The 27,831-nt window shown below is 38.6% G+C and overlaps 2 protein-coding genes across 8 annotated transcripts in view; both read left to right on the top strand.

The window, feature by feature from the left end:
- The first annotated feature begins 256 nt into the window (after positions 1–256).
- On the top strand, positions 257–23,792 carry rad23ab (RAD23 homolog A, nucleotide excision repair protein b). Its single transcript, XM_006781106.3, has 10 exons — positions 257–463; positions 5,329–5,410; positions 11,598–11,677; positions 13,467–13,912; positions 14,593–14,639; positions 17,626–17,753; positions 17,829–17,949; positions 20,369–20,550; positions 20,827–20,973; positions 21,458–23,792. Exons 1-10 carry the CDS (start codon positions 395–397, stop codon positions 21,569–21,571), a joined length of 1,416 nt encoding a protein of 471 aa, XP_006781169.2. The 5' UTR covers positions 257–394; the 3' UTR covers positions 21,572–23,792.
- A 1,166-nt stretch (positions 23,793–24,958) lies between these two features.
- LOC102791069 (epidermal growth factor receptor substrate 15-like 1) overlaps positions 24,959–27,831 on the top strand; it is a 53,474-nt gene continuing 50,601 nt past the window's right edge. For all 7 annotated transcript variants that reach the window (XM_087830886.1, XM_087830881.1, XM_087830883.1 and 4 more), the window contains exon 1: positions 24,959–25,022. In XM_087830886.1, coding sequence (XP_087687012.1) covers positions 24,996–25,022 — 27 coding nt within the window. In that variant the 5' untranslated portion in view covers positions 24,959–24,995. The remainder of the gene's footprint in view (positions 25,023–27,831) is intronic.

Consider the following 27,831-nt stretch of genomic DNA (forward strand, 5'->3'; position numbering starts at 1 on the left):
TTTGAATAGACAAAAACAAAATAGTTGCATTGATATCTCTAATCCCTGACAATCTGTACTAAAGGGACTATTTGTGAGTTAAATTTGGAGGCTCTAATTAAAATTTTTAATCTCCTTGAGGTAGCTGTGTTGTGATTTAAACTGAATTTAATTGAATTATAATCATTGTAAATATTTTTGTGCTTAGAGTTGGGTATTTCCGACAGGATGTGAAGTCAGCAGCATGTCATACTGTGACTCCAGCAGTAGATGGCGTGGGTGGCCAGCATGCTCAGCGGCACTAAGACAGCTGAGTCACACATATATACAGAGCCGGAAAAATACTGACAAAAAAAGAGCTGCTGCTGTTGAGAAATTCTTCCGAGTCCACTGTTGTCCGAGAACCACCGGAAAGATGCTAACTATAACACTGAAGACACTCCAACAGCAGACGTTCAGAATCGAAATAGACCCAGAACTGACGGTGAGTAGAAGTTAACGGGGCCGAAGTAAACATGGTCGGGCTCGGGGGGCTGGCTGAGGCATGCGGGAATTTTACCCGGTGTGGGGAAATGGCCATAGTAAAGGGTGTTTAAATTGAGATAAATCAGTTTTTTTTTTATTACAAAACCCCCCAAAATAAATAACATTACGTCGATGTGACAAAAATGCTTCCAGACAAGTTATCAGTTCTGCAGTATCGCAGAGTTCACATAAGGTACTATAGCGCAGGAAAGACAGGAATAGACCACATTTTCCTTCAAAATAAAAGAATAAAACACTATCGAAAAGTAGGCTCCATCCCCACCACAACCATGCGGAAGAAGCTGCATGAATGGAAAACCTGCAGTTTACTCATGGATGGTGTTTGTGTATTCACTGGGTTTCGTTGTGACGTTATGCAGTGAATAAGCAGCATGTGTGTACGTTGAAATAACAGACCGGAAATATGTGTGTTTTGTTATTTCACTTGACACTGTTTCACTCGGACTTGTTTCAGTATATCACCATGAATGACGGTGCAGTATTTTAAGCCTGTCCGCAAATGTAACACTGGGATGGCTGATCGTTAAATCTGTTAGATTAAAAAAAAAAAGGTTTCCTCATCAAATAATAGTTCATCAAATTAAATTATGTTTATTCAACTAATAACGTTTTTAATAACATTTTAAGTATTATGTCATGTTAATGGCAGGGACTGTAACAATCATTGGAATCACAAAGTGTTTGGTGTTTAGTTCTTCTTTACATGTCTTCTTATCAGTTGGTTATGCAAATATATACTGATGTAAAAGTGTACCATGAGCTATATAATGAGCTTATAGCTTTTTATGTAACTGTCAAGTCATTTTAAAAATGTAAAATTGCTCAATTCATTACTATTATCTTTTTAAAACGGAAATTTCACCCAACACATTTATTTTCCCAAGTGGACCTTTTGTTATACTGATGCGCTTGATTGCCGTAAGGTTTGTCACATGGAATGTGCATTGAGCTGCCTCCAGAGAAAAGAGGGTAAAGATATTTAACCAGTTTAAAACAAACTACAGGCATATGTTGTTTTATTACAAGAGACTCAGAGACCTGCCGCATGAACTTAAAACACCTTTGTTTCCTAATGTGTTCTCAGCCTGCTATAGCTCTAGGCAGAGGAATGTAGTGATTTTAACACATAAAAATATTAATTTCACAGTACTCACAGTTATAGATCCAGAGGGAAGAATTCTAATTAGTAAATTATCCATACTTAACAAAAAGTTCTGTATTGTAAGTGTATACGGAGATCATTCTTCCACGTTTTTTTTACTGCACTCTCCCTAGATTGCTTACTTGTTCTTGGGGGCGACCTCAACTTTGGACTAAATGAAGAAATGGACAGCTGAATTCAGCAGGAACTCAGCGCAATTGGCTGTCCACAAATATAGTTAAACAGTACATGATAACCGATTCCACCCTAACCGTAAGAATTATGCTTTATTCTCACATATCCATTACTCCTACTCTCGTTTCTATTATTTCCTAGTCAGCAGCTCACTGTAAAGTGACATTTCAGACACTGAGATGCACTGAGATACTAAGATGTCTGTATCTTTAATTCTAATAAGTTAGAAAATCATTACACCAAGTAAAAACTGGAGATTAAATACATCATTGCTTAAAGATGAAGATTTAATTAAATATTTTAAAAAACAGTGAGCTTTATATTTAGACTGTAACGACCTGCCTGGACCATCAGCATCTGTTTTCTGGGAAGCAGGAAAAGCTGTGATGAGAGGTAAAATAATTTAATTCTCGTCACATAAAAAGAAAAGAGAAAACAAACATATTCAGGAATTAGTAGAAATAATCAAATCGTAGAAGTGTCCTCCCAGGAACAGGAAAATTCTGAAAAAAATACATAAACAAAACTAGAATTAAATTAAATTTTCAATAAAAAAAAATTAAATTCTTACTACAAAGACTACTTGCAAAAGTTTGAACATGGTAACAATTCAGGTCGATTTCTAACCAGTTAAAAATAAAGAAAGAAAAATGACTATAGGTGCCATTAAAGACTTATCTGGGAACACATTATATGACCCTGAAAGAATAAACAACACTTTCAAGAAATTTTACAAAACTTCATATTACCAACAGACGAACCCATCAAAAAATGAAATCGATCCATTTCTTGACAACGTAATCTTTCTGAAATGATCAGACAGTCAAGCAATAGCACTGGCTTCACCGCTGACATCAGTTGAACTCCAGAAAGCCCCGAAAAGTACGCCCAATAGTAAAGCTCCAGGTCCAGATGGATTTCAAGTAGAGAATTCTGGCACCAGTATTCCACATAATGTTGCAGGAAATCAAGAAAAATATCAGACTACCACCAAATATGAATTCTCCCAACATTAGTCTCCTACTAAAACCAGGCTATAGTGATCGAGAGCATAAAATGCAAGAACGTAGAACATAAAATCAGTCTTTATGCAGATGATGTGTTACTTTTTCTCCAACACTCACAAACCACTCTCTTTTTGAGGTAATTATATTAAAAGACGATCTCAAGAGTTTCAGATTATTCGATAAGCTGATTAAAATATATCTATCAGTCTTCTTAGACCAAAACTTCTGGTCTCAGATATGTTTAAAAACCTTTAAATTAATTAGAAATCCCAGTCTACAATTAATACAATGCAAAATACTACACAGACTGCACTATACAGGTCAACAGATGTTCATGATGGGTTTTACATCATCTAACAACTGCTCACACTGTTAAGGCCATACACCTGACAATTATAGCCACGCTCTTAGGTTCTGTCCACCTGTTCAGAGGTTTTGCCGTGGGATATGTGAAGACTTGTCAAAGTGTCTGAAATGTAGCATTCCAGCCTCCCCTTCAGTTTGCTTATTGGGCGACTTACATGATGGCACTACAGAGATGAATACAGTTCACATGGCTCTCACCGCCCTATGCATCGCTAAGAAGACTCTCCTCATGAACTGGAGGGTTTTGGGGGTTCTCCGCCACCGGGCTGGGGTGGGGGTCTAGCACAGGTCCCCTCCTGGCCACCTGCAACTCAATTTTATACTCACATTACTTACACTCTCATAACACATACATATACGGCCTTGGGGGGGATCACACTGAATGGCGTCACCCCCTGTTCCGATTTGAGTGAGCAGAACAGGGGGTGAGCCCACTACCATGGTCTGGTTGCCGTCTTGCAGAGGAGGGGCAGAGGGGGTGTTTTGATGTAGGCTGCTGTGACCATGCTGTCTGTCCTGTGGGGTGGAACTGTGGGAGCTGGGGTTGGTTTGCACATTCTCTAAAGTGAAAAATAACAAATAACTAGTTTACAGTAAACTGTCAGTTATATATATTTCACCTCTGTAATATAATTGAGCTATTTGAACATTTTGTAAATTTTGTATGTATTGTATTATTTAATATAGTTCAGTCTGTTACTGTTATTGTCTTGGAGCAACTTAACCACTAAATTTTCTTAGGGATTAATAACGTATTCTGATGCTGATATTTGTGTTGAAAGTGTGGACTTCAAACTATGTACCAGTTTTAACATTGTGTTGATAGGCTACGTAAAACCAGAGTTATGATGAGAAAAATACTTCACTCATACTTTTTCTGAATACTATCATCACATCTAGTGTGGGAAGAAACGGTAAAAACAGTAGTGATGTCAGGCCTGCAGGTTATCCCTGTGATGTGCTCGGCTGTCTTGTGGTGAACAGAAACTATTTTTGGAGTGGCACAAAGTGTGGCATCCCGAGGCATTAGCTGTTTAAATTTACAATTTATATTTGCATTTAAACATTAAACATTGTTTGTGGTTTTTACAGTAAAAAATATGACTTTTTCTAACTTGGATTTTATGATTTTTGTGTAATTTTAGATCAATTGTGTTAACACGGTGTCTTAATATAAAACAATAACTCTAAATTCAGACATGTGAGGTTGTGCTGAAAAGAATGATATCAAACAAGGCAAGTTTTAAAGGTGAAATACAAAGGCAAAATCAAAAGTAGTGAAAAACGGCCAATTAAACCCTGGACCTGGAGGGTTAATTAGCCAACAGCTGCCAGGTGTGCCTCATCAGGAGGGTCGAGGGGCGCGGGGTGGGAGATGCTTTCTGGAACAAGCCCAAAGCACAAAACACACATATAGACAGAGAGAGAGAGCAGGCCAGTACAGGAGGACCCAGGGGATCATAGTTTAACATGCAAGAGGTGCAGCTGTTAAAAAGAATTTACAACCTAATAAAAGGCATAAATTAATCCACATCAACTTATAACAATGTTCTAATTAGAAATCGTCATGAGAACCAGGAGATATAATACAGCAACACTTTGTGTCTCTGGTTAAAGTAAGAAAATCTCCCAAAAAGTCAAAGTAATTGTATTTAACATCACTGTACTTGTGATTATTTATTACAGTTGTATAAAGCGCTTTGAGTGCTCAGAAGAGTAGAAAAGCGCTATATAAGAACCAGTCCATTATTTATTTTTCCATTTAGGAAAATGCATTCTTTAAAAACTCTGATTTTAATATGTCACGTAAAAACAATGAACAGCTTTGTTTTTTGTGACAGATGTATGCAGTTAAACTGTCAAAACATATTAGGCGGTGTTGTGGCAAAATGGCATAACTGGACTTATAAAAGCAACAATCAAACTCTTAACTGTGCTCTCATTTTAAATAGTTACATTTTCAGTTATATTGATAATCACAAATAATCCCTTTGACGTGAGACAGTGAGTGCAGATAAATGGATCTGTCAGTTCTCAGACAAAGGATAGTAAGAAGAGCTCATTCCAACTAATATTTCTTGATATGTTTGACAGGTGAAAGCCCTGAAGGAGAAAATAGAAGAGCACAGAGGTAAAGATGCATTTCCTTCAGTGGGACAGAAACTCATCTATGCAGGTAAGCTTGAAGGTTAAGAGAAAATAATAGCTGTGTTTTAATCAGACCTTGTTTCTCATGTCATTACCTCAAAAAAAAATAGTAATAATAATTTACCCAGTATAATTAATTTGGGAAATGCAGACTGCAAACACACTATAATTATAGTAATTAAATTGAATAGAACAGCTGTGGCAGAGGTGGATAAGCTGCAAACAATGTGGCATTTAAACAGTTCTCCACTTCACGACCTCTCCCGCTATCATCTGATCTTAAAAGATTGTCTGAGAAACAAGTGACAATACCTAGTAAGTTATGTGCCTAAGTTTTAGTACAGACACCGCCACATCAAGCAGTCGAGATATAATTGAAATGAAGACTGCCATCTTTATACATTTCAGAAAAAAGCCTTATATGTTTGTTGCAGTTTGTATTAAAATTACAAAAATTGTTGTCTTTTCTTTTACATGACTTGAATGTCACTATGTTCAACTTCCTGACTGAAGGATTTTAATCTAACTCACTGGGCTGAGCAGGTTTTCCATATGCTGTAAGACTAAAGCAGAGGTCCAGGCTCCAATCTGCTAATGCTTCTATTTGTCCTCTAACCCCAGCTTTCCTGTCTTCTCTCCACTGTCCGAACACAATAAAGAGTAAAAGCCACAAAAAGTACATTGGAAAAAAAACAGAAAGTAAAACCGCTTCAACACACTAAACTGTTTTTTATTGGAAAATTTAACTTAAAGTATTAAATCTAAAAGTACTTTCTCTGCAGAAAAGATTTCTCATTGCTATATGGAATAATACATGTTCTGAACAGATTAAACGTATTCATCCATCCATCCGTCCTCTTCTGCTTATCTATTCAGGGCCGTGGGGGTGCTGGAGCTTATCCCAGCTACCGTAGGGCAAGAGGCAGGGTACACTCTGGACAGTCTGCTGCAGGGCCAACACAGAGAGACAGACAACCACTTGCACTGACATTTGCACCTATTTAAAAAGACCAGCTAACCTAACCCCACTTAGTGCATGTCTTTGGACTGTGAGAGGAGGACCCAGGGAGAACAGAAAGGCCTCGGACACATGGTAGATTTGAACCCACAAACTTCTTGGTGTGAGGCGACAGTGCTAACCACCACACAAGAGGCTGCCCCAGATTAAATGTATATTAGAAAAATTTAAATGTCACAACTGAAATTAAAGGTGAGCATAAGTCTCATAAGTTTGAGCTTGACTACTACCATAATGCTGTTGAATTGGGGTCATCATAACACTCTGACTGGCAGCTGCAGTCACGGAGAAACTTGCACATCTCTGTTTGGGAATGGAGGATCAGGACCCTGAGAGGAGGTCCAGCGTTTACTTTCCAAAACCACAATAGACTGTTTCAAACTGACAGCGTGAGGTGTTCTGCAGTAAACTGGATTAACCGACAGAAGGACCCCAGGCCCTGGCGTACTTTTTCGGTAAGTTAAATGCGTGTTTGTCAGCTATTTAGCAACTATGTCCTTGGCTAGCTAGCTACGATGAGCAGTCGGCTGTCAGGGAAAGCGGCGTTCATCAGTTAATCTGTGCACATGAATGAACTGAGAGCCGACACTTTGAGCTTGAATGTTCATTAAATTCAGTGCTGTAGTTCAGACATTTGCTCAGCTGCTCTGACTGTACTGAACTAAAGGATGTTCAGACCTGCAGCTGAAGGTGAGGCGCTAAAACCAGTTACATGAGAAACAGAGAAAAGTCACCGGCCTGTTCAGTCACTAACTAACGTGTGTTAAGATTGGAAAAGCAACAGGCTGGACTGTCCTTCAGCTCTGTGTAGAGCTGATTATTAAATATGTGCAAACAGCAGCATGTTTTCTCTCTCTAGCCACATCTGTAAGGACAGTAACACGAAATTTACAAAAACCTTGCAATTGTTCAATAACTTGTCATCAGCACAATTTTTACTGTAGGTGAATTGCAGAGGACTGAAAATGTTCTCACAGTTACAGTTTACAATACTCAGGCAGCAGCTCAAACACTGGTAATGATACGTCCATATGTTTGTCTGTTTCCCTGCAGCTGACCACGATGCACCAGGACTGGAAAGCTGCTCCATCATCTCATGTTTGGAAATCACAATTTAAAAACCACCAACAACTCAAAGGTAAACATTAAACTGTAATGTCAGCAGAACTGTAGAACTGAAAAAATGTAAGCGTAGAACTGCAGATCCTGAAGCGTGTGAGGACAGGAAAGGATCAAATTTATTTCACATTTGAGGGATGAACATTTTACGGTTTGTGTTGATTCTGTTCTCTTTGTGATTACAGGAGCTGCCCTCAGATTTAACCTCAGCGCCACCCATTGACAGCAGACAGATCATCCTATGATTCACACTTTGCAGTAACTCCAACATTAACTAATGAAAAAAGTGCAAAGGCTAAAGCACCATATTGTGTGCTTTCAGTGAAAGCTGCAGCTGTTTTATTGATAAAGTTAAAGACAAAAAGTCAAAGGGATTAATCAGGCAGTTCTTTCACACTGTGTGTGTTATTTGTAATTGAGTCATTCATACCAGAATAATCAGAGAGGATAATATATATATTAAATATATAACTAGCTACAGGACTGAATATAACCTGATCATGTGAGTCCAGAGCCTCTTTACATGAGGATGATGTGCAGTACTTCTAACAGCACACAAAGCAAATGTCGCTGTCACACCGTTCATGATGTGCTGGGGTTGCACATTTTCTGGAATGGGCTTAAGGCGGAGGTCTGATGATTTCCCTCTGAGGGCGCTGCTGGTAAACAGTTTGAGTCCTGCTTGATCCCTGCGATGAGCTTCAGTCTTCCTGATGTTTCTGAAATGACGTCTTTCTCAGTAGTTAAACAGAACATCTGGCAAAGGACAGCTGTGGTCCTGCTGGTCACTGGTTTCCCCCAGGGTGAATGTATCTGTTGATGATTCTAATAAATAAATAGAAAAATGACACCGCCTTCTGCTGCTGTGCTTTTAAATCTAACATTTTATTTAAAGTTTCCATGTTACCAGGTATGAGAGTGCTCTGTGAGTGTAATTGATCTAATACTGTTTAAAACATCATTTTTATATTATCTTTTGTCTTATGTAAAATCTCAGGGCAACAGTTAATTTCCAGATAATTATGGTATGAACAGTAACTCTGGGCCTCTGTGGAGTGTGCAGTAGTAACAGGTGTGTAGCATTGCTAACTAGATAGCAACATGCCTCTAACACAGTATGTATGCTAACGGCTAGTCTAGCAAATGAATTAACAGGAGCTAAAGAGTTAAATGTTGTAGAACAATAAGATGTTGCGGTGTGTTTTTGTAATTATAACAACGTGGTTGTTAGCATAGGCAAGTTTAGACCCTTTTTCACCAGAGCACCCCTAATAATGGCCATATAAACAGTAGTAATAATAGCACATTTTCATGTTATTTTCTGACATTGTCTTCAAATGTTATATTTTCCTAACTTTTCTATTGATGACAGTACAGGATAGAATGAAAGCAGGTTTTATGTCCAGTGTTGTTGATGTCATGGTGTTACAGTCCGCTCATACAGAGGCGTTGCTGCTTCTGCAGCCTGGTTTGTCATCTATAGCCTGATAAGCCTTCCATTGCTGCCACAGAAAGAAGATAAAGAAGTAATTAATTCTTTGAGCTGATCTCTTGCAATGAAGTATTACACATTATATTACTGTAAATAATTAAATGTGTTACTTCTATAATATTCACAAGGTTTTTTTTTCTTCTTTTATCTTTATTCCAAGGTAAAGTATTTGTTGTGTGCCAAGTAAATGGGTTACAGCAACACCTGGGTATGTAGAGGTGCATATATCCAATCCTACACAGTTGTTTTGTATGATACAGCACAATTCCTCAGCATCATTTGAAATGGTTTTCTCCAAATGAAGAAAAGTCATTACCAAAAAAGAGAAACTGGTACAAGACAGCACAGTGGAAAAAATATTATTTCTTAATAAAAATGAGCAAAGTCACAGTCACCCTAGTATTCATAAGCACATTCATGTCCTATAATTTGACAACACTGCAGCAGTTTTAACATAAACATCTCATGCCCTACTGGATTTTAATCAAACATAAACGTGAAATCACACTGGCAAAATTTTTGACATTGATAGACTTCTATTAGCGTTACCCAAACATTAATCCAAAACTAATTAGATGAATGAATGAACCACAAAAAACAGATTCGATTATTTTTATTTCTGTTCTTAGTACTAATTATTCTCATGCCGACACTGTTGTAAGACAGAAAAAGGCTGTCACAAATAGCTGACATTTGGGGTGGGGCTGCCACGTTGTCCATCTTTTTTTACAGTCATCGATCTTGCCTGTTTCATGAAACCAGTCATCTCCATCATCAAAGGTTTCTTTCTTAACATGTTAAAGGAGTTATTAAAAGTTTCTTCAAACTACACATTTGCCAGCGTTATCAGTTAGAGAAAACCTATGAGGATAATAAATAATAGCCACAAATTTTGATTAGTTTAGTTATTTCCGATCAGTTTCATGATCACATAGCAAACTGCACATACTGATTATTCTTAAAGTGAGTTCAGTATCATATATTTGTCTGAGCTTATTAGGTGCTGATATGGGCCAAAAGACTGAATGTAAAAGTAGAATTTTTATTGTGACTCCCAGAGAAATTAAAGTAATTCACTTAGATTCACTCAAAAAAGAAGAAGAAAATATTACTCTCTGGCTCTCTTCTACAGCCTGTCTTTGTCCTGTCAGACACTATGCTAGCACACTGGGTCCAGGCCCCTCCCGGTGCGTGACAGTTTGTGGCCTCATGTTATGAGAGAATGCAGTTGTAGGAGGTTGCAGCACCAGGTTGCACCTCAGATTGTCCACGAGCTCAGTGATGCCCTGGTCCTGATCTGGGAATAAATCCTCTTAGGACACCACCCATCGTCTCACTAGGAGAGTGCCCCTACCTTGTCAGGCAAGCGGGTGGGGGACATACAAACTATGGAGTACTACTTTGAATTGCTGCAGTGAAATTTCTGCAAAATGGACTAGCCTGCCACATTTTTTTTTCTGGGAGTTTCAAGGTGTTTTAGAATTCACCCATTAGTAGGATGATAATTCTCATTTGTACCATTCAATGTGGTGTCCTTTCTTTCCTAAAACATGACCTAGTTAATATCAGTCTAGGTATCCAGCTAGATTGCTTTTTAAGGCATAGCTCAGAGATCTCTGTCTGACTGGACTGGGGAGGGCCCTTAAACATTTGGTCACAGGTTATTTCAGATGTGAAAACAATTATTAGCTTATTACTGATGCAGTTACATGATAAGGGCTTTAAGCAGCTTGTTAAAAAGCTTGACCTTCCAAAAAAACATATTGGTAGCGCTTTTTATTACAGCCTTGTAATAGTTTAGTAGGATAACACGGAGGAACAGAACATAATAAGGTGGTAAGTTCTAAGTTATTACCATTCAGTTACCAAAGTAATAACCACTTAATACTAAAGTAATATTGTGGTAGCAACAGTGGTTACAGTTGAGAAATATTACACTGAAATTTATGTAATTGGATAATAATGGCCCAAAACTGGGGGTAATAATGTGGAAACACAGCACTGTAAGAAAGTGGCAATAGTAGGTAACAAGTCAGAAACAAGTATTAATAATGTGTTATTACCACTCAATTACCTTTGGTAGCTTAAAGGTGTGTTATTATTGACCGGAAACAACTGTGGTAGTTTTTACATAATAAGCAGAAACCAAATAATAACCAAATAAGCAAAATGCAAGGAAAGCAGGAAACAGAGTTTTGAAATGCAAAAGTGCCTAATAACATATTCATAACCATGTTAATAAAATTTTAAAAGAAACTTAAGTGTATCTTGCAGTTTTAAAAAGGGAAGCCATTGTAGAAGTGCATAAAACTTTTTGTTTCGTAAATTATAGAAGAAGGATGATGCCACTTGCAGTTGCTTGCCTTGGAGTCACACTATGAGTGCGTGATAGCAACAGTGAAAATGCTCAGCTCAAAGCTTTTTGATGGGACTTCCTAAACCAGTGATTGATTTCACATTGGCTACGTTTATATTTTCTATACACCCTACATGTAAAGGTTACAGCCTATAAATCTGTTTCATAGTCAGTGTTCAATAATTCTGTCATATCTTTTGTCACTTGCTGTTTCTGTGTGAATGTCACAGGCAAAATCTTAAACGATGATATCCCACTGAAAGAGTACAAAATCGATGAGAAGAACTTTGTGGTGGTCATGGTTACCAAGGTTAGTGTCTTTGGTTTCTTCTTTAGACGGTCATGTTATACACACAACTTTGTTGCTGTGAGCTTGCTTGTTTTTATTTACTCAGTTTTACTATAGCTTGTGATGGCTGCCAGGGTGACTATATTGGTTCTGTGCACTTCCTCCATAAAAACGATATCAATACACTAATATACACTAAGCATCAATTCTTAACACTATCACAGTTATTTATTGCAATCCTTGTCCAGTTAAAGTTGTGCACAACAAAGTTCTCCTGAAGACTTTTGAACTAGTGCTTAACTCTTTGCCTGCCATGTATTACCAATACTGCTATCATATCCCTGTATTTCGGCACTAAGCCTCTGTTAGAACCTTGTGGTCTAACTAACCCTCTGTTAGTTCATTTTTCCTGAATCTATTTAATTGGTATACATTTTTTCACACCTTTGGTTCTTCTAGTGACGTTTTAATATCTGCAAAAATTTCTAATAACATATTTTTCATATCCTTGAATATCTCTGAAAACTAGTTTTATATGCCCCACTTACAGAGTTTTTGCTCACAAGCTGTTCTGTCTTACCTGCGAAGCATTACAAAAAAGTTATTAGTTCTTTTGCATGTCATTGAGTGAAGTAAGTATTTGATCCCCGAGCAAAACATGACCAACTTGGCGAGCACAGTGGTGACAGTTGTTATATGTGGAATTTTGTCCCACTCCTCTTCACAGAAACTCTCTAAATCATGTAGATTCCTTGCCTCCTGCTTGCCTCAACACAAAGCTTTCAGCTCCCTCACAGATCTTCTAGGACTGAGGTCTGGACGCTGACCAATCCCTCATCTTAACATGCTTCTTTTTTAGGCACTCATTTGTTGCCTTGGTGGTATGGTTTGGGTCATTGCCATGCTATAATACTAAGTCAACACTCATCATCAGTGTTCTGGTAGAGGGGGCTTCTCATCCAAGAGTTTACAATACATACCTTTGTGCTTGGCTGTGGGCTGATTTTCTTTGGGTCACACACTAGCATCTCTCTTTCTCCACAGTGGGTCAAGTTGATGCTAAAGAGATTGATTTTGGTTCCATCTGACCACAGCACTTTCTCCCAAGCCTACTGTCTTCTCTGTGACGTCCTTTAAGAGGTCATTGGTCTTATCCATGGTGTGGAGAGGTTATAATGGAAAGAAGTTATTCTGTGGACAGGTGTGCTTTATATACTTAATGAGTTGAGTGCAGGAGTATCTGTAGTTGATCGAATTGACTGATTGGTTGTGACCAATCCGTGGGCTCGGTTGTGGGAGATCAAAGATTTATTTCCCTCAATGACATGCACAACAATTTATAACTTTGATGTAATATGTTCTTTAATGTATATTTAATATCCTGTCTCTCACAATTAAAATAAATTGGCACAAAAATTAATTTCTTTGTAAGTGAGCAAACTTACAAATATATTAGAATTCAATGAGTCGCTTTCTCTCAGAGTCATATTTCTGAAAGTGTAATAATGTTCTATGGTTTAATCTTCTCTCTAGTAGTCACATTTACTTATTATAAATAAAGGGAAGTTCTGCCCTTTGAAGTATATGAGTTTTCTATGGGAAAGCCCACTCTGCATTGCCTAGAGAAAACCATGATGGGCATGGGCTAATCCACACTTGTCCACTGTGGGCTCATATGGAAATGTTTCTTGGGGTAGTTTAACAGGGTTGCATCCTAACGGATTCTGTTTTAGTTACATGTGTGTAACTGTGTGTTTGTTTGACTATCGTAGCAACACCACTAATAATCAGCTCTCAAATGTCATTTTAGCCCAAACCAACCTCTCCTGCTGAAGCAGCCACTCACTCCGTTCCCACGCCAGCTGCAACTCCAGTGCCACCCTCAGCTGCAGCACCAGCACCAGCCTCTGGCCCAAAACAGGTGCCCTCCACACCAACACACACAATGTCTGCTGCTGTACCTGCCTCACAGTCAGTGCCTCCCTCGGAAGCCCCGCCCTCTGTTCAAGAAAACACCACTGTGGCTTCTGTTGGTGCAACAGCAAAACCCACCTTGGACTCACACTCAGAATCAGCTCTGGCCTCTGGTTCCACAGCCACTGTTGCCTCTTCCACAGCTGCTGAAGCTGTACAGGAAGCCCCTGAGTTAGTCCCTACAGATAGCCCCACCCCTGCTGCCCAGTCAGAAGAAGAGCTGAGGGAAGACCCAGAGAATGAACCATCTGGCACAGCACCAGTCCAGTCCTCTGCTTCAAGGTTGGATAATAGTTTTATGTAAACTTTGACAGTTTAATTGTTTGATCAAGAAATATCATAAGAAGTTGTAAAATGGGTAGGTAAGCTCATATTATTCTAGTGTAGATGGTTATATATTGAAGAAGCTCTAATTAGTTTCTGCATGTCTTGTCACCTTCAAAGAATCAAGGTCCTTTTGTGCCTTGTGTGAGAGCATGGATAATTACAGCTTTAGATGTAATGCGTAGGTGGCCCAGTACTTTTCTTCGTATAGTGAAGCTGAGTAGTAATTGCAGTGACAGTTTTTTTTCTTCAAGCATAAGTATGCTGCTGTAAGTCGATCATAAAACAACACAACCTTGATGAACATGGTGAATATGGATTCATTTTCATTGTTTAATCAGTGTTTCATTCATTCTGGCCATGTTAGTGTGGCTGTAGTGAGGAACTGAACATGATGTATGTTATTTACTTTTTTTAGTTTTAGTATATTACTGGCACTCAATTCAGTTTGATTTATATCGTGGCAGTTCACAAAAACAGTCATCGTATGCAGGAAGAGAACTTCAATAGTGGATATAAGCGTTTAAGTTATAGCATCGTGCCTCAATATAGAGCAAGGAACACTTAAAATCCTAAATCCTGGTTCTTTAGAATGAACATTTATGTCATGTTTTTATTTGTTTGTTCATCTCTCTCAGCCTCGTTGATGAACTGGGTCTTCTTGAAGAAGCAGCATCAATACTGGGTAATTATCAGCGATTATTCTTTTCTTTGTCATAACTAGTAAAATACTAATGTACTAATTATATGGTGCTTTTTGTTTTAATCATTAGACTGTGACTGATACAGTAAACATTTTCTATATTACAGCATACGTGGAGATAGTAAGGAAATTAGAACAGTAGTTTCTATTGAAAAATTCAGCATTTAAACAGATACAGACTAAATAAGTGCAGTTTTAGCCAGTAATTGACAGCATTTTTTTCCCCAAGCTTGACTGGAAATGTATCTTGCCCACTGCAATACTTTGGCAAGATACGAGCCACCAACCTCCTAATTAGCAGACAACATGTTCCTGAGCCAAAGCCCCTATGATGTACCGTACTGTGCAAAAGTCAGGTGCTACCTCTCATTTATTCCTGTTTTGCTTCCAATGAGTGAGACTGTTTTTGTTTGGACATTGGCTACTTTCTTACTCAATTTAAGTCCTGATCTTTTTGTTTGTCTCTTAACTCTGACCTATGGGTCATAACTCAACTGATGATCCACAGTTGTGTCAAGACATAACACACAACAAAAAAAACAAATCTTAAATTATATATTTAGGCGCTTTATTACTTGCAGCCTCTCAAAACACCCCCACAAAATTTGTTTCCATTTTTTTAGCTGAATGTATGACAAAAAATCCAAAGATGGCAAAACTGGAACCATATGCAAGTATTTTTGCACTAATAACATGTTTTGTTAGTCAAAAATGTTTCATATCTCACTGGAAAGTGGAGAACAAAAGAAGAAGTTGCAGTCCTAAAAACTTTCTACAGCAAATGAACAGTATCTGAAAGTTTGTATCATCTAGCTGACCTGACATCATGGAGATGTTCTTTCAGTTGATCTGTCCACTTTTTGCTGTTTAATCAGAAATGATCACAACAGAAAGATGTAATGCTTCTTTTTTCTCTTTTTAAAAAATATGTTCTTCAAAGTGTTTTCTATCTTTAATAGTAAACCAAAGAACAAAGACTAACAGTCACTAATCACAAAAAGCAAAACGATAAGACATCACTCCCAGGCTTGTAATTTCTTTCTCATTCATCCATTTGTGTGTCTTTATGTTGGGTTATCAGCATCCTCTTCAGCCAATATCTTTGATAAGGTCCATAAATGCTACTCATACATAAACTATTTTAAAATTATTTAGTAAAATCTTGTTTGTTTGTTTTTGTTTTTTGTCGACACATATCTCTATACTAGTATTTTATTGATTAACATATAGATATAATAAGATGCATTGTGGGAGAAACAGCCATCCCGCCCTGACTGATCTTACCCAACAGAGATGTATGCATATTAGCCAAGTTTTGAATGGCTGATTGAATAGCCTGAATAACAGTGGGAATTTTGGTTTGCATATTTGTTTTAATAAACCTGGTTAACTGATGTCACACTTGATGACATACATTTGTACTGTGCTGGTAGTGGCGTGACCTCTGACACAGTCCAATTAATCATGCAACCAGAAATTTCAGAGAATGGATCAAATGGAAAATGAACTGGTTCACCCATTCACACAAGCACGTTTTCCTGTGTAAGTGCTTTCTATCTAACATTCACACACATTCATACTCGGATGCATCGGAGACCAGCTTAGGGTTAGTATTTTCCCAAAGGACATTTGGCACGCAGACCGGAGCAGCTAGAGATCAAACCACCAACCTTCCATACATAGTGGGTGACATGCTGCATATCCTGAGCTACCCTGGAATCAGTAATAAACGAGATCTCAGATGCTGCTGTGTGGGGATTACTGAAGCTAGAAGAATGTTGTCAGCATACTGAAAGCAGTTGTTAAAGGTCGAATATTAATGGTGACGGTAGTAAGCCTTCCCTGGTACCACAACTAAGATTAAATTGGAATGACATAATTCAATTAGGCAAAACTCCAGTTCTTTTCAATGTATAAGTAGAAGCAGCCTTCTCAAATGCCTCCATTCTGGTCAAAGTGGGACCAGTATTATTTCTGAGTTTTTAGATAATAGGCAATAATCTGTACAACCAAACCAACCACTGAATGAAAATGGTTAGTCATTTCCACAATATTGGGAGGTTTTTCCACTTTGGAAAAGATGGCTGCAAGAGATAATATGCAACATAGCTTTCATTCAATATGTTGACCATTTTCCTACAGCTTTTGTTGCCCACCATGTTTAATGAATATGACTTTTTGTGATTGCCTTGGTGATTTCAGTGCACATTTGTGGATATTGTGACGTACAGGTTCACTTTAATAGATGCTGTTGGATGAGTCATGTTAACAACCCCTGCACTGTTTTTCTTGGCCGTCATACAATAATTACACTGTCTGTGTTTTCATTGGTTAGAATAAGTTAAATGTGTTCTGCAGTGAACTAAACAACACTGGGGTATTGGAGCATTTCCTTTTAGTATTGCTTGATCACGTTTGTTCTACTGTGAGAAACCAAAATATTGAAGTCGAGATTAAAATTAAATGACTTGTGCAGCCCTAATATGGTTTTTTGAGATTAGTAGATCATTGCTTTCCACTTAATTTTACATTTTAAATTACATCCCACCTTTTGTATATTTGAGGTTGTATCTCTTTGAGGCTGCATAGAGACAAGGGGAGGCACAAAAAGGCAGCGTGGACACACAAGTTTGTGAAGATAATAACTGGAGAAATAGGCAAATTAAAATATGTAAATTTATACCATAGGTTCAAGTACTAGAAATCTTGGACAAATTTGAATTTCAAGGCCAGAGGTTAGGTTTGCTGAAAATCTTGCAAATGCGATAACTCAAGAAGGAAGTCACCTGGGACTGTTTAGGCAGAAAATTCTTAATTTACAGATTTACAGACTTTCAAGTATCACTATTCTGTATTTAGTTCTATTGATATATCTACTGTGCCAAATAACACAAAAACAACCTGCGCACTTCATCTAGGTTCAGGTCAACTTTCCTGCCCCTGAAAACCTCTCTTGTTGTTACCACAGTGACTGGACCAGCATATGAAAACCTGGTGTCAGAGATTATGTCGATAGGATATGAGCGGGAGCAAGTTGTTGCTGCACTAAGAGCCAGTTACAACAACCCAGACAGAGCAGTGGAGTACTTGCTCATGGTGAGAGTTTAACCAGCTTCATAATCATGCTGCTGCTGTATTGTAAACTATACAGTAACTGTTCATGTGTTGCAGGGTATTCCAGCAAGGGCTAGTGGTCTGCACAATCCACAGCCAAGTAGACATAGTACTCCAGCCAACCCCTCTACACCTTCTACAGAAGAACCACCACAGCAGCCTCCAGCACCCCCCAGTAGTAAGAGCCCAATTTATTTATTTATTTTTACTTCTCTTTAACTTTCTGTTTTAAACAAGGCAGCTTGTTTCCTCCGCATGAACTTCCTGGGGACATGGAAATTATGCCAAGATGACAACTGGAATAACTGTGGTCTAAAGCTACACAACGTCCACAAAAATTCTGCACACCATTAACGTTTTATCACTAGTGGAACTTCAACATCACCAGAGGAAGAATTTGGAAGTATTTCTTTTTTAGATTATTTCACTTTTTTACTATTTCCACTTTGTGCTGTGTACCACTACCATTCACACAATATGGTAAGACCACCACCGTGCTTGACAGTCGGTACAGTGTTCTTAGGTGTGAACGTCTCACTTTTACTCCTCCAACTCCTCTTGTCATTGTGTCCAAATATTTTTTTCTCATCTGACTATAAAACATTTATCCAGAAGGGATTTCGCTTGTCCAAATTTTTCCTTTATACAAAGCGTCTTTGAATGGCAGAGATGCAGAAATGTCTGCATGTACCACAGAGCCATATCTCAGTGTTTTGAGTGTCTAAAGAAGTCTCACAGGTCTGAATATACACTTGAAGCCATTTATAATTCTTCTTGTTTGATTTTTAACCGGACTTTTAACAGTTTAATAAAATTGGACCTTTAACTGTATTTCCGTAAGTTTTACAGTTTTTCCTATTGATAAAAATCTCCCTTATGACCATTCATACTACACAAAGGAATCAAGAAATAAACAATTATATGACAGAAAACTTTCTGTTTTTCACTTTCTACTACAGAAATTTCTGTTTTTTATGACTACAGTTAAACCCCACACCAAAACACTGGACAGTCTGGCCAATGAGCTACCAGAACTTTTTCTGTAAGTTTACACATTTATTTCTTCCAATTTAAGTCAAAAGAGTCATGCTGACAGATTTCTTTCTTTTCACAGCAACTTTTTCTTTATCATGTAGAAAAACACCAAGTTTTGCCTCTAGTGGACGATGAGAGTCAAACCTTAAATACTGATCTGTATACATTGGTTTACGGTACACATCAGCGTTTAAATGTCCCCCATTACAGATGGAAATCTCACAGCTAGCCTGTCATATCCTCCGTGGTGAATTTGATGTGTTCGCGCGTGATTATTGAATTTTGGTATGTTCTGAGATTTCATTTTTATCCAGGTGTCATCCACATAATCAATGACGTGGAGGTGTTCCAGGGTAGGATAACAGAGCCCTCTTTTCCCCTTCTTCCATGTACAAGTTGGGGACAATGGGTGAAACTGGGGAAGCCAAGGCACACACATGTTTCTGCCTGTAGTACTGACCCTTGTATGTGAAATAGGTGGAATTAAGACTCAGATCCAAGACCAAACAGACTTGGTTGGTGCTGAGAGTGGTCGTGTTGCTCAGGTTGGGGTCATCCTGTTATCTCTTGCAAACTACCGCCACTGCTTCAGTGACTGGAACACAAGTGAAGAGAGATGTAACATCGTACAACACTATTATTTTATCTGCCTCCATAATGACGTCTCTCACCTTCTCAACAAAATTCAAAGTGTTCTAGATGTGGTGTTCAGAGCTGCCTACCAACGGGTTAAGAATGAAAACCAGAAACTTTGAGTTGTTATAGGGGACTGAGTTGAGAATACAGACAATTGATCTTAAAGGTACACCCTGTTTATGTATCTTATGTAAACCATACAAACTTGGTGAAGCATCCCCTGGGTATCCGGTCTTTAAGTCTGTTGTCATTAGCCGCTCCCGGGTCCAAACTCCGCTTCAGGTCCCAAAGTCAAACGAACACTGTGGCATCACTGAGAGTTACAAGCTGTTTAAATTCTTTCATCTTTAATAAAATGATCAGTGTGTCTGCTCTACCAGGTGAAACAATTAAGTTTGACATTCAGACATCCACGAAAACAGAATTTATGAAGTTAGCAAGGAGTTAGCTAGCTAGTTTCCATCTAAAGATGATATATCATGTTCTGATTGAGGGATTTCTGAAAAATTAAAACGTACAGCTCTGCTATCACTTTTGACATAAAGGAAGACAGAAAACGAAACAGTCGTGACATTTGTAGGGTTATTGAATTTGGGCTAGCTGGTATATAATAATGTGCTACATTGTGGCTAGCTACACAGCTATGGTTGTCTTGTTCTAACTGCTTCAGACAATCTTATCAACCTCTTCCTAACCACTTCCTGGGTCTCGTTTCAGGGCCTCATAAGTATTTTTGTCACTGAGCAGTAACAAAATTTTCTCATGATAGTCTTTCTGGTTTAGCAAAACCGTGCACCAAGACAGAACTATGAAGCCACTCTCAGAACAGACTTCACTGTTTGGTTTTACTGTCTTTACATTGTATCCTATAAAATGTAATCTCTTCTTGAATAGCAACAGTTAACATTTTGTCCCCTCCTGAGCAGGGCCTGTGTCCAGCAGCCAGCCTGTCACTGCTGGAGGAGGGTCTGGCTCCATAGGGAACCCTCTGGAGTTCCTGAGGAACCAGCCTCAGTTCCAGCAGATGAGACAGATCATCCAGCAGAACCCAGCCCTCCTGCCAGCCCTGCTGCAACAGCTCGGGAGAGACAACCCACAGCTGCTGCAGGTACCACAGCACAAAACTCACCGTTCTCTAGTGGCGTTCTGTCAGAGTCTGTTAATATAATTTCTGTTTGACTGTTTAAGGTATCTCAAAGAACTGTTCCTAATAGTAAGAACAATAAAGAAATAAATCTGTAAATGTATTTTTCAGGAAACATTTCTCTGATATGTTAATGCAATGTAAAATCCCCCCAAGTGACTATACTAACTTGTTTACCATGTCCACTGTAGTTTGCCTAAACTGGGTGGTTGATATACAGTTCAACTGTGTAACTTGCAGCAAATCACAGAGCACCAGGAGCGTTTTGTACAGATGCTGAATGAGCCACAAGCTGGAGATACAGGAGGAGAAGATGCTGATACCCATGGGTCACCACACACTAACTACATCCAGGTCACCCCACAGGAGAAAGAGGCAATTGAGAGGGTGAGTTTGCCAGTCACATTGACACAGTCACCAAATTTACACAATTTTTGCAGAAATTAGGAACAAATATTTTTCTCTTTTAAACATATGAAAGGAAATCAGTCTGAACACAACCTGCTACTGAATTTCCATGACTTTTGTTGAAACATCAGTGATGGAAAATTATGTTGCTGGATCCTTGATGTTTTTCTGTTAGCATTAATGAAACAAATTCTTAAATATGCACATTGGAAAAAATACAAATTTGAAGGGCAGTATTCTGCAATATTCTTGATAATTCTGTGGCAGCTGGTTAGAGAGTCAAGCAGTTATGTATACCTAATAGTTTTTCTTCATGTAATTTTTCAAACAACAAATGAATGCATAAATGCAGGAACACGAGCATGAATGTTTTATAGTAGGTGTGTTTTTACATTTAATAGTCTTGTTGAATTGTCCATAAGGTGAAAGGAGGACTGAAAATGTAAATGACATTGTTTTCCAGTTAAAAGCACTGGGATTCCCTGAAGGTTTAGTCATCCAGGCGTACTTTGCTTGTGAGAAGAATGAGAATCTAGCTGCTAACTTCCTGCTACAGCAAACATGGGACGATGAGTAGGCCCACATCACCGGGCTCATCACTGCTCAACAGAGGGCTGCAGAGTGGATGACACCACTGCAAGTCTGCCAGGGAGAAACAAGGGCAGGAGAGGAAGGGGATATTTCTTTTCACACCATGAGACTGTGGCCATTAAATGACGATGATGATGATGATGACAATGATGACATGGTGTTCAAAGTTAGTTGCGCTGCCTACTCTTCATTCAGCTATGATGATCATCATAGGTGCTACCACTGAGCATTGCCTCACTGCTACTACATCATTACTGCTGATGCTTGTATTGAGTGACCACACTGACAGAAGTCCCACCAGTAAATTTGCAAACAGCCTACATCACAGGCCAGCAGGATTTAAGTTAGAGGATTTCCTCTGCAGTGAGCTCACAGGCTGCCTGTTGAACATGTTAAACTACTGTACATGTGTAAAGTAAGGTAATATATAATAAATGAGAAAAAATGCATTTTCAACATGCCTACATGAACCTACATGTTGGAGTTCCCTGAACATTTGACTAAAACTGTTGACCTCACTGCTTGGAAGCTACTATTGATTTAGATCAAAGCTCATATTGGATCCTGACACTTCCGCTGCTTCTTTTGTCCATGCAAAAAGTCTTTGCAAATTCTTCTATTGGTGTCTGACCATGTAGATGTGTAAAAGGTGACTGAATTTCACAGCTGGATAGTTGAAATGTTGACACCTATTCAACCGTTCCCCAAAAAGGAGAAATGATAAAATGTTTTTAATTGAGATCATTTACATTTTAATTAAATGTAGAAATGTTAGTGTCCTCTATCTTTCACAAGTCGAGACCATCTCAAAGTTTTGTCTTTTTGATGACTGACTTACTCAGTCTGTTGAAAATGCACATCTGATAATGTCACAAAGAGTCCCTGCAATTAGGGTTAGAGAAACTCGTTTTCCACAAGACACCTGTTAAGTCAGAATGAATCACTCACACAAGTGCAGTTAAACTGTTGTTGCCTTGTTAAGGAAAGCTCTGGGGACAGTCGATAATAATGATAATAAGGCAAATAAAGAAACAGTGATGTAATTCGTCATCTGCTGTTGCTGCTTCTCCTCTTCCTTCTCCACCAAGCATTTGAGGTTTTAGTAGCTCCTCACTGAGTCTGCTCTTGTGCCCTGCATTTTGACTTAAAGGTGTTTTTTTTTTTCAGTTTGTTGTGATGGTGTGATTGAGTCACTTTATTTTAGTGTCATTACATTATTAGTACAAACTGCATCTATTAGTTAATTTTTTTCTTGATGGTTTGGATAAGTAATATTTTACTTTATGTATTATTAGGGGCAAGGATTAATTTATAAATTTCAGTCAATAAAATAAACTTAAGGATGATTCATAGAGCAGACAAATCCTGAAAGTACAGAAATATACACAATACTTTCCCCAGCTGACCCAAGGGAAACTCCTATTTTTTATTTACTCTCAATGATTGCTGTTTTAATTTGACATTCTCACATTTGTATTGGAGAAATGATAAGACAGCCAAGACAACAAGAAAGCTTTTTTAGGTTTGTACTGTGTTAAGTTTACAGGGAAAACTATGTTTATGTGCTTTTTCAGCATAGAATAAACTTCTAGGAGTTTTTTTTTTTTTTTTACCAGTTTTGTTAGATTGGACCTTACATTACTATTCATGTAGCCATAAAGGAAAAAAATATGAAAATGTGAAACTTTCTGTAAACAAAGAATCCATGAATTTCTTTTAAACAATCATTTTCTGTTCAGTGTTCTCATATCACATCCTCTATGCATCTTGAAACTGGAAAAGGGTTAGGCTGCTGTTCCTCCATGCCTTACGGTCAAAGACTTCACCACATTTTATTTTACAAACAGTGTTCATTTAAAAGTGGACTAAAAGAAATGGGAATGTCAAGTCGGTTTTCAGCATCCAGTGTGCTTGTGTTTAGACACACAATTGTTCTGTAGTGTTGTTAATGGGATAAATTATGTGAGCGAGAAATTGTATTTTGCTTTGACAAATGCTCATTAGCTTGTTCCTTGCAAAAGAGTTTTATTTATGGCATGCCTTTGGATTAAGGATTGATCAAACTGCCATTGTGGCATCTCTCTGGTGTTAATTTGTCTGTTTTCTTTTTTGGATCTATAAGAATTACTACCAACCTTAAATGTGCGAGTTGAGAAGTAGTTGTGATGGGGGTTTTTTTTGTTTTGTTTATGCATTGTGTATATTAAATGGCTTTTAAAAAATGAATAGTGATATTTTGTCATCAATATTATTTTTGTGTGTACTATATTACTGCAAGCAGGCATTGCATATTTTCTGTGATTGCTCTGCTGATTAATCTATCAAGGAATAGCTCAGAAGGTAGAGTGGTCGCCCCATGATCGGAAGGGTTAGGGGTTCAAATCTACTGAGGTACCCCTGAGCAAGGTACCGTCCCTACACACTGCTCCCCCGTGTGCCTGCTTAGTGGCTGCCCACTGCTTCACTGAGTGAATGGGTCAAATGCAGAGGAGTAATTTCAATAAAGTATACATTATTATTAATAACATATTTCTAGGTAAGAGAACCCTGCTGATACATGTTCCTCTTGCCACATCCTACTTGTGGCCTCTGCTGTGGCTTCAATCAAGACAAAATACAGATCAAAGCTGGACTGCGGGAACCTTAAACCTGCATTCTCTTTAACTGCCAGTAGGGGGTAACTCCTGTGACAATGACGTAGATTTCCGTAGATCGATGTAGCTCAGAAATCAGGCAGCAAACCCCTGTGATCCGTACGACGCTAACTTCACGTACACGTCCTGAAATGTAACACGTCGATCCACGAAGCCCGCAACTATTGTAATTAGTATTAGCATCAGTATAAAAAGTCACATTCTTGAAGGGTGCTTAAGCTGCCACAATGGACGTGAGGGAATCTACAAAAAAGTAGAAAAACTACATAGACAATGTGTTTGCCTCCTAAAAGAATGAAACATAAAAAAAACCTTACTATAAGAAAGCGCGGACACCGGTGGGAAAAGTCTGGTTATTTATCTCTATCAGCTGTTAATTAACGCGTAATACACCAACACAAGTGCATCACTTACGTAGGTTACGTCGTAGCTCTACAAAGGCTCATCGCAGATAAAACAGGCATCAGATTGTACATGACCTCATATGTGACCTCTTCTGATAAAATTTGAAACGGAATTGATAAACTTAACAACAAACACACAAACACACACAGAAAAGGCGAATCTGTGCTTTTGGTTGTAAAATATTTGTGACACATCGAAGAATTCACGTTAACGATAAATGTAGAATTTCAAAGTGTAGCTTCAATACTGTCTTCCGTTTATGCAGGGAAGCGTGGCGTTGTCCAATAGGGGGCGGGGGGGGGTCATGTTTTGGAGAGGAACGTTGGGTGCGTTCCCGGAGCAACAGGGAAGATGGCAGCCCTCACATCTCTAACCCAGGTAAAGATGCCGTAGTATATGACTTATAGTTTAGATCAGACATATGATTTTTCGAAGCGTGATACAATATAGGTGATTCATGGCAGTGGGTTTTAATGTAACTGCGAACTGAAGACGAGTTCCTCTTTAAATGCAGCTGGTAATGAGGCAGGCAGCTAGTAGAAAGAAAGGCCTATTGCAGTACCGTTAGGTAGCGGGCTGGATAGCATCAGCTGGCAGTACCTAGCCGTGTGGCCATTTACCTACGCCCGAAATATATAATATGCAGTCGCCCGATTATTATTATACGTTTAAGACAATAAGCACCACGAAAGCTGTACATAAGGTTACAACAAAGTGGAGCGTAAATGAAAAAAAGTGTCAATAAACTATAATAACGTTCACTCATCGAGCTAGCAAGTCCTAGCTAACCTAGCCTAGTACTGCAAGGATGAGGATAAACGCTCATCCAAGCAGGCTGTGCATTGAGCTGTTTAAGATTCGTCATGCCGAAATAAAACGGTTCTTAGCTCTCAGCGTGGGAGTTAACGTCGAGGCTGATAGCATCCACGCTAATGATAGTCTTGCTTGCCGAGTTTGCACGTCAGTTTTATAATATCATGATATGAATGAACGGATTTTAAATAGCAAAATAGAGAAGCGTTATATGTTATATATTTGAATGACCTGTTATGTTGCGATATGCACGTCCTCTATCTGCACTGAAAGAATTCTCCTCAGTTCTTCTTCTTCTTTTTCCGTCTTATCCAAAACTAATGCCTTATGGAGTGTGGAGGCCCCAAGGGTCAGGCAAAAATGTTTTACTTGCTGGGGTTATTTTTGCTTGGTTTCTTTCAGCTGGCAGAAAAAAATGTCATTTAAAATATAGTGATAGTGGTAGCTGCATTTGATGGATGGATGGTTTAAGTTTTATTTATATAAATCACAACAGTCGCCTTAAGGGGCCGTGATTCTGGTGAGACAATAATGATACAAAACCCAGAAAGTGAATGGTTTTACAGGTGGTGACCACAGCCTGTTGCTCTCTCCTTATGCCTCCTCACTGATTTTTCTGAAGCTTGCCTACTAAATAAGCTTCTGGCCTTATCACAGACTGGTAGTGTGACCTCTGTGTGATGTCTTCTTGGGCTGTCTAAATGGGTGAACTGGAGCAGCATTTTATAGTAACAGCTCCTTTATTTAGTGTTTGCATTGATGACAAAGGATAACAAACTGGGATTGTTAATTCTTGTGGTGAAGCAGTGCGAGGTCTCTATGTTAATCCTCTGTTACTCTGAGGATTACCCACAATACTTTACCCTTACTACGTGTAACACTTTTTATCATTTGCATTCTGCTGTATGCATTGGCAGTGTGCTCATATAGTGATTTCGGTTTGTGCCAACAAAATAAAAAAGACTGAGACAATCAGTGTCTTAAATTACCAAATTTGAAGATAATACTATGTATGTATGTATGCTCTAAACCGTGGTACACAGTCACATGCCCGCATTTTTGACGAAGGATAACAAAGTGGGATGGTTACAAACCGTATGAGGTCTGTGTGAAAAGATGGCATCACATCAGAGTTAGCTAGCTATACTCCAGATCATTTTTACTGGTAACAATTTGACTCAACAAAAGCGTAACAGAAATAATCCACACCAGATGATAATAAACCAAAAATCCCAAGTTCAGATTCTATTTGTATTTCTTTTAAGTGCCATATATTTTTGTCCACAACATTCACAGATGTGTTACCTCTATGTCAGAGGTGTCAAAGTCATTTTTACACCTTAAGTGGGTCCAGTGAAACTCCCCTTTCTGTCAGTGGAAAGAAGTTAAATATTTAACTGTTTTTCTACATGATAAATGAAAAGCTGTTGCAGCAAAGAAAGAAATCTGTCAGCACAACTCTTTGGACTGAAATTGTAAGAAATAAATGTCTCCACTTACAGAAAAAGTTCTGGTAGCTCATTACCCAGATGGTCCAGAGGGATGCATTCCTTAAGCTTAGTGTAAAGCAGTGGTTCACAAACGGGCTAAATATTTTTCTTTTCAGTGACTGGTGTGAACCTGCTTGTTGCTGCAGATCTTCTCAAACATGGGTAACAGTTAAGACTGCTACTCCGAGTTCATATTCAATGCCCAGCTTTGATCTGTATTTTGTCTTGATTGAAGCCACAGCATAAAGCCTACCTCACATAAGTAGGATGTTGCAAAAGGAAGCTGTATGGTCAGGGCTCTCTTACCTAAAAGTGGGTAATCTTTCTCCACTCCAATCCAAAATGCAGCCAGTGTCTTTGACTTAAACGGCATCCTCTTTGTTGAATCAGAGGTGAGATAAATGAACTGTTCCTCCTCAGATGTGTTGAAGCCAGCAAGTGGTGTTGCACTGAAGGGGTCACGGATCCAGTCATCTTTTTTTAAAATCCTGCACCAGAAAATATCTCAAGAAATGTTTCTGAAGGGCAGACGTGTTCTTTCATGCATGAGATCACTGTGTTCTGCAGCTTGTTGTTGTTAATGAATGATTTCAAATTCAAATGAGTCCACATTTCCTCATTTCCCAGCAATAGCTTGCTAGTCTAGTCTGCAGATCCCCACAAAGTCCTCCTGTTTGTTACTCTCAGTGCCTTCATCCATCTGTAGAGCAAAGCGGCTGTCACACACCTTAAGCTGCTCCTCTGTGTCCTTTCAGATATCATAAATGCACCTACTGATTGGATAAAGGAATAGCCTGTAGTCTGCTGGCTGTTGTGTCATCAGTCATAGTTGAAACCATATCCATAGCACAGCCAAGTATTTATTACTCCGCAATAGTGTGTGG

The sequence above is a fragment of the Neolamprologus brichardi genome, chromosome 17 (assembly GCF_056152115.1).
Source record: "Neolamprologus brichardi isolate AB-2024 chromosome 17, ASM5615211v1, whole genome shotgun sequence".
Lineage (NCBI taxonomy): Eukaryota > Metazoa > Chordata > Actinopteri > Cichliformes > Cichlidae > Neolamprologus > Neolamprologus brichardi.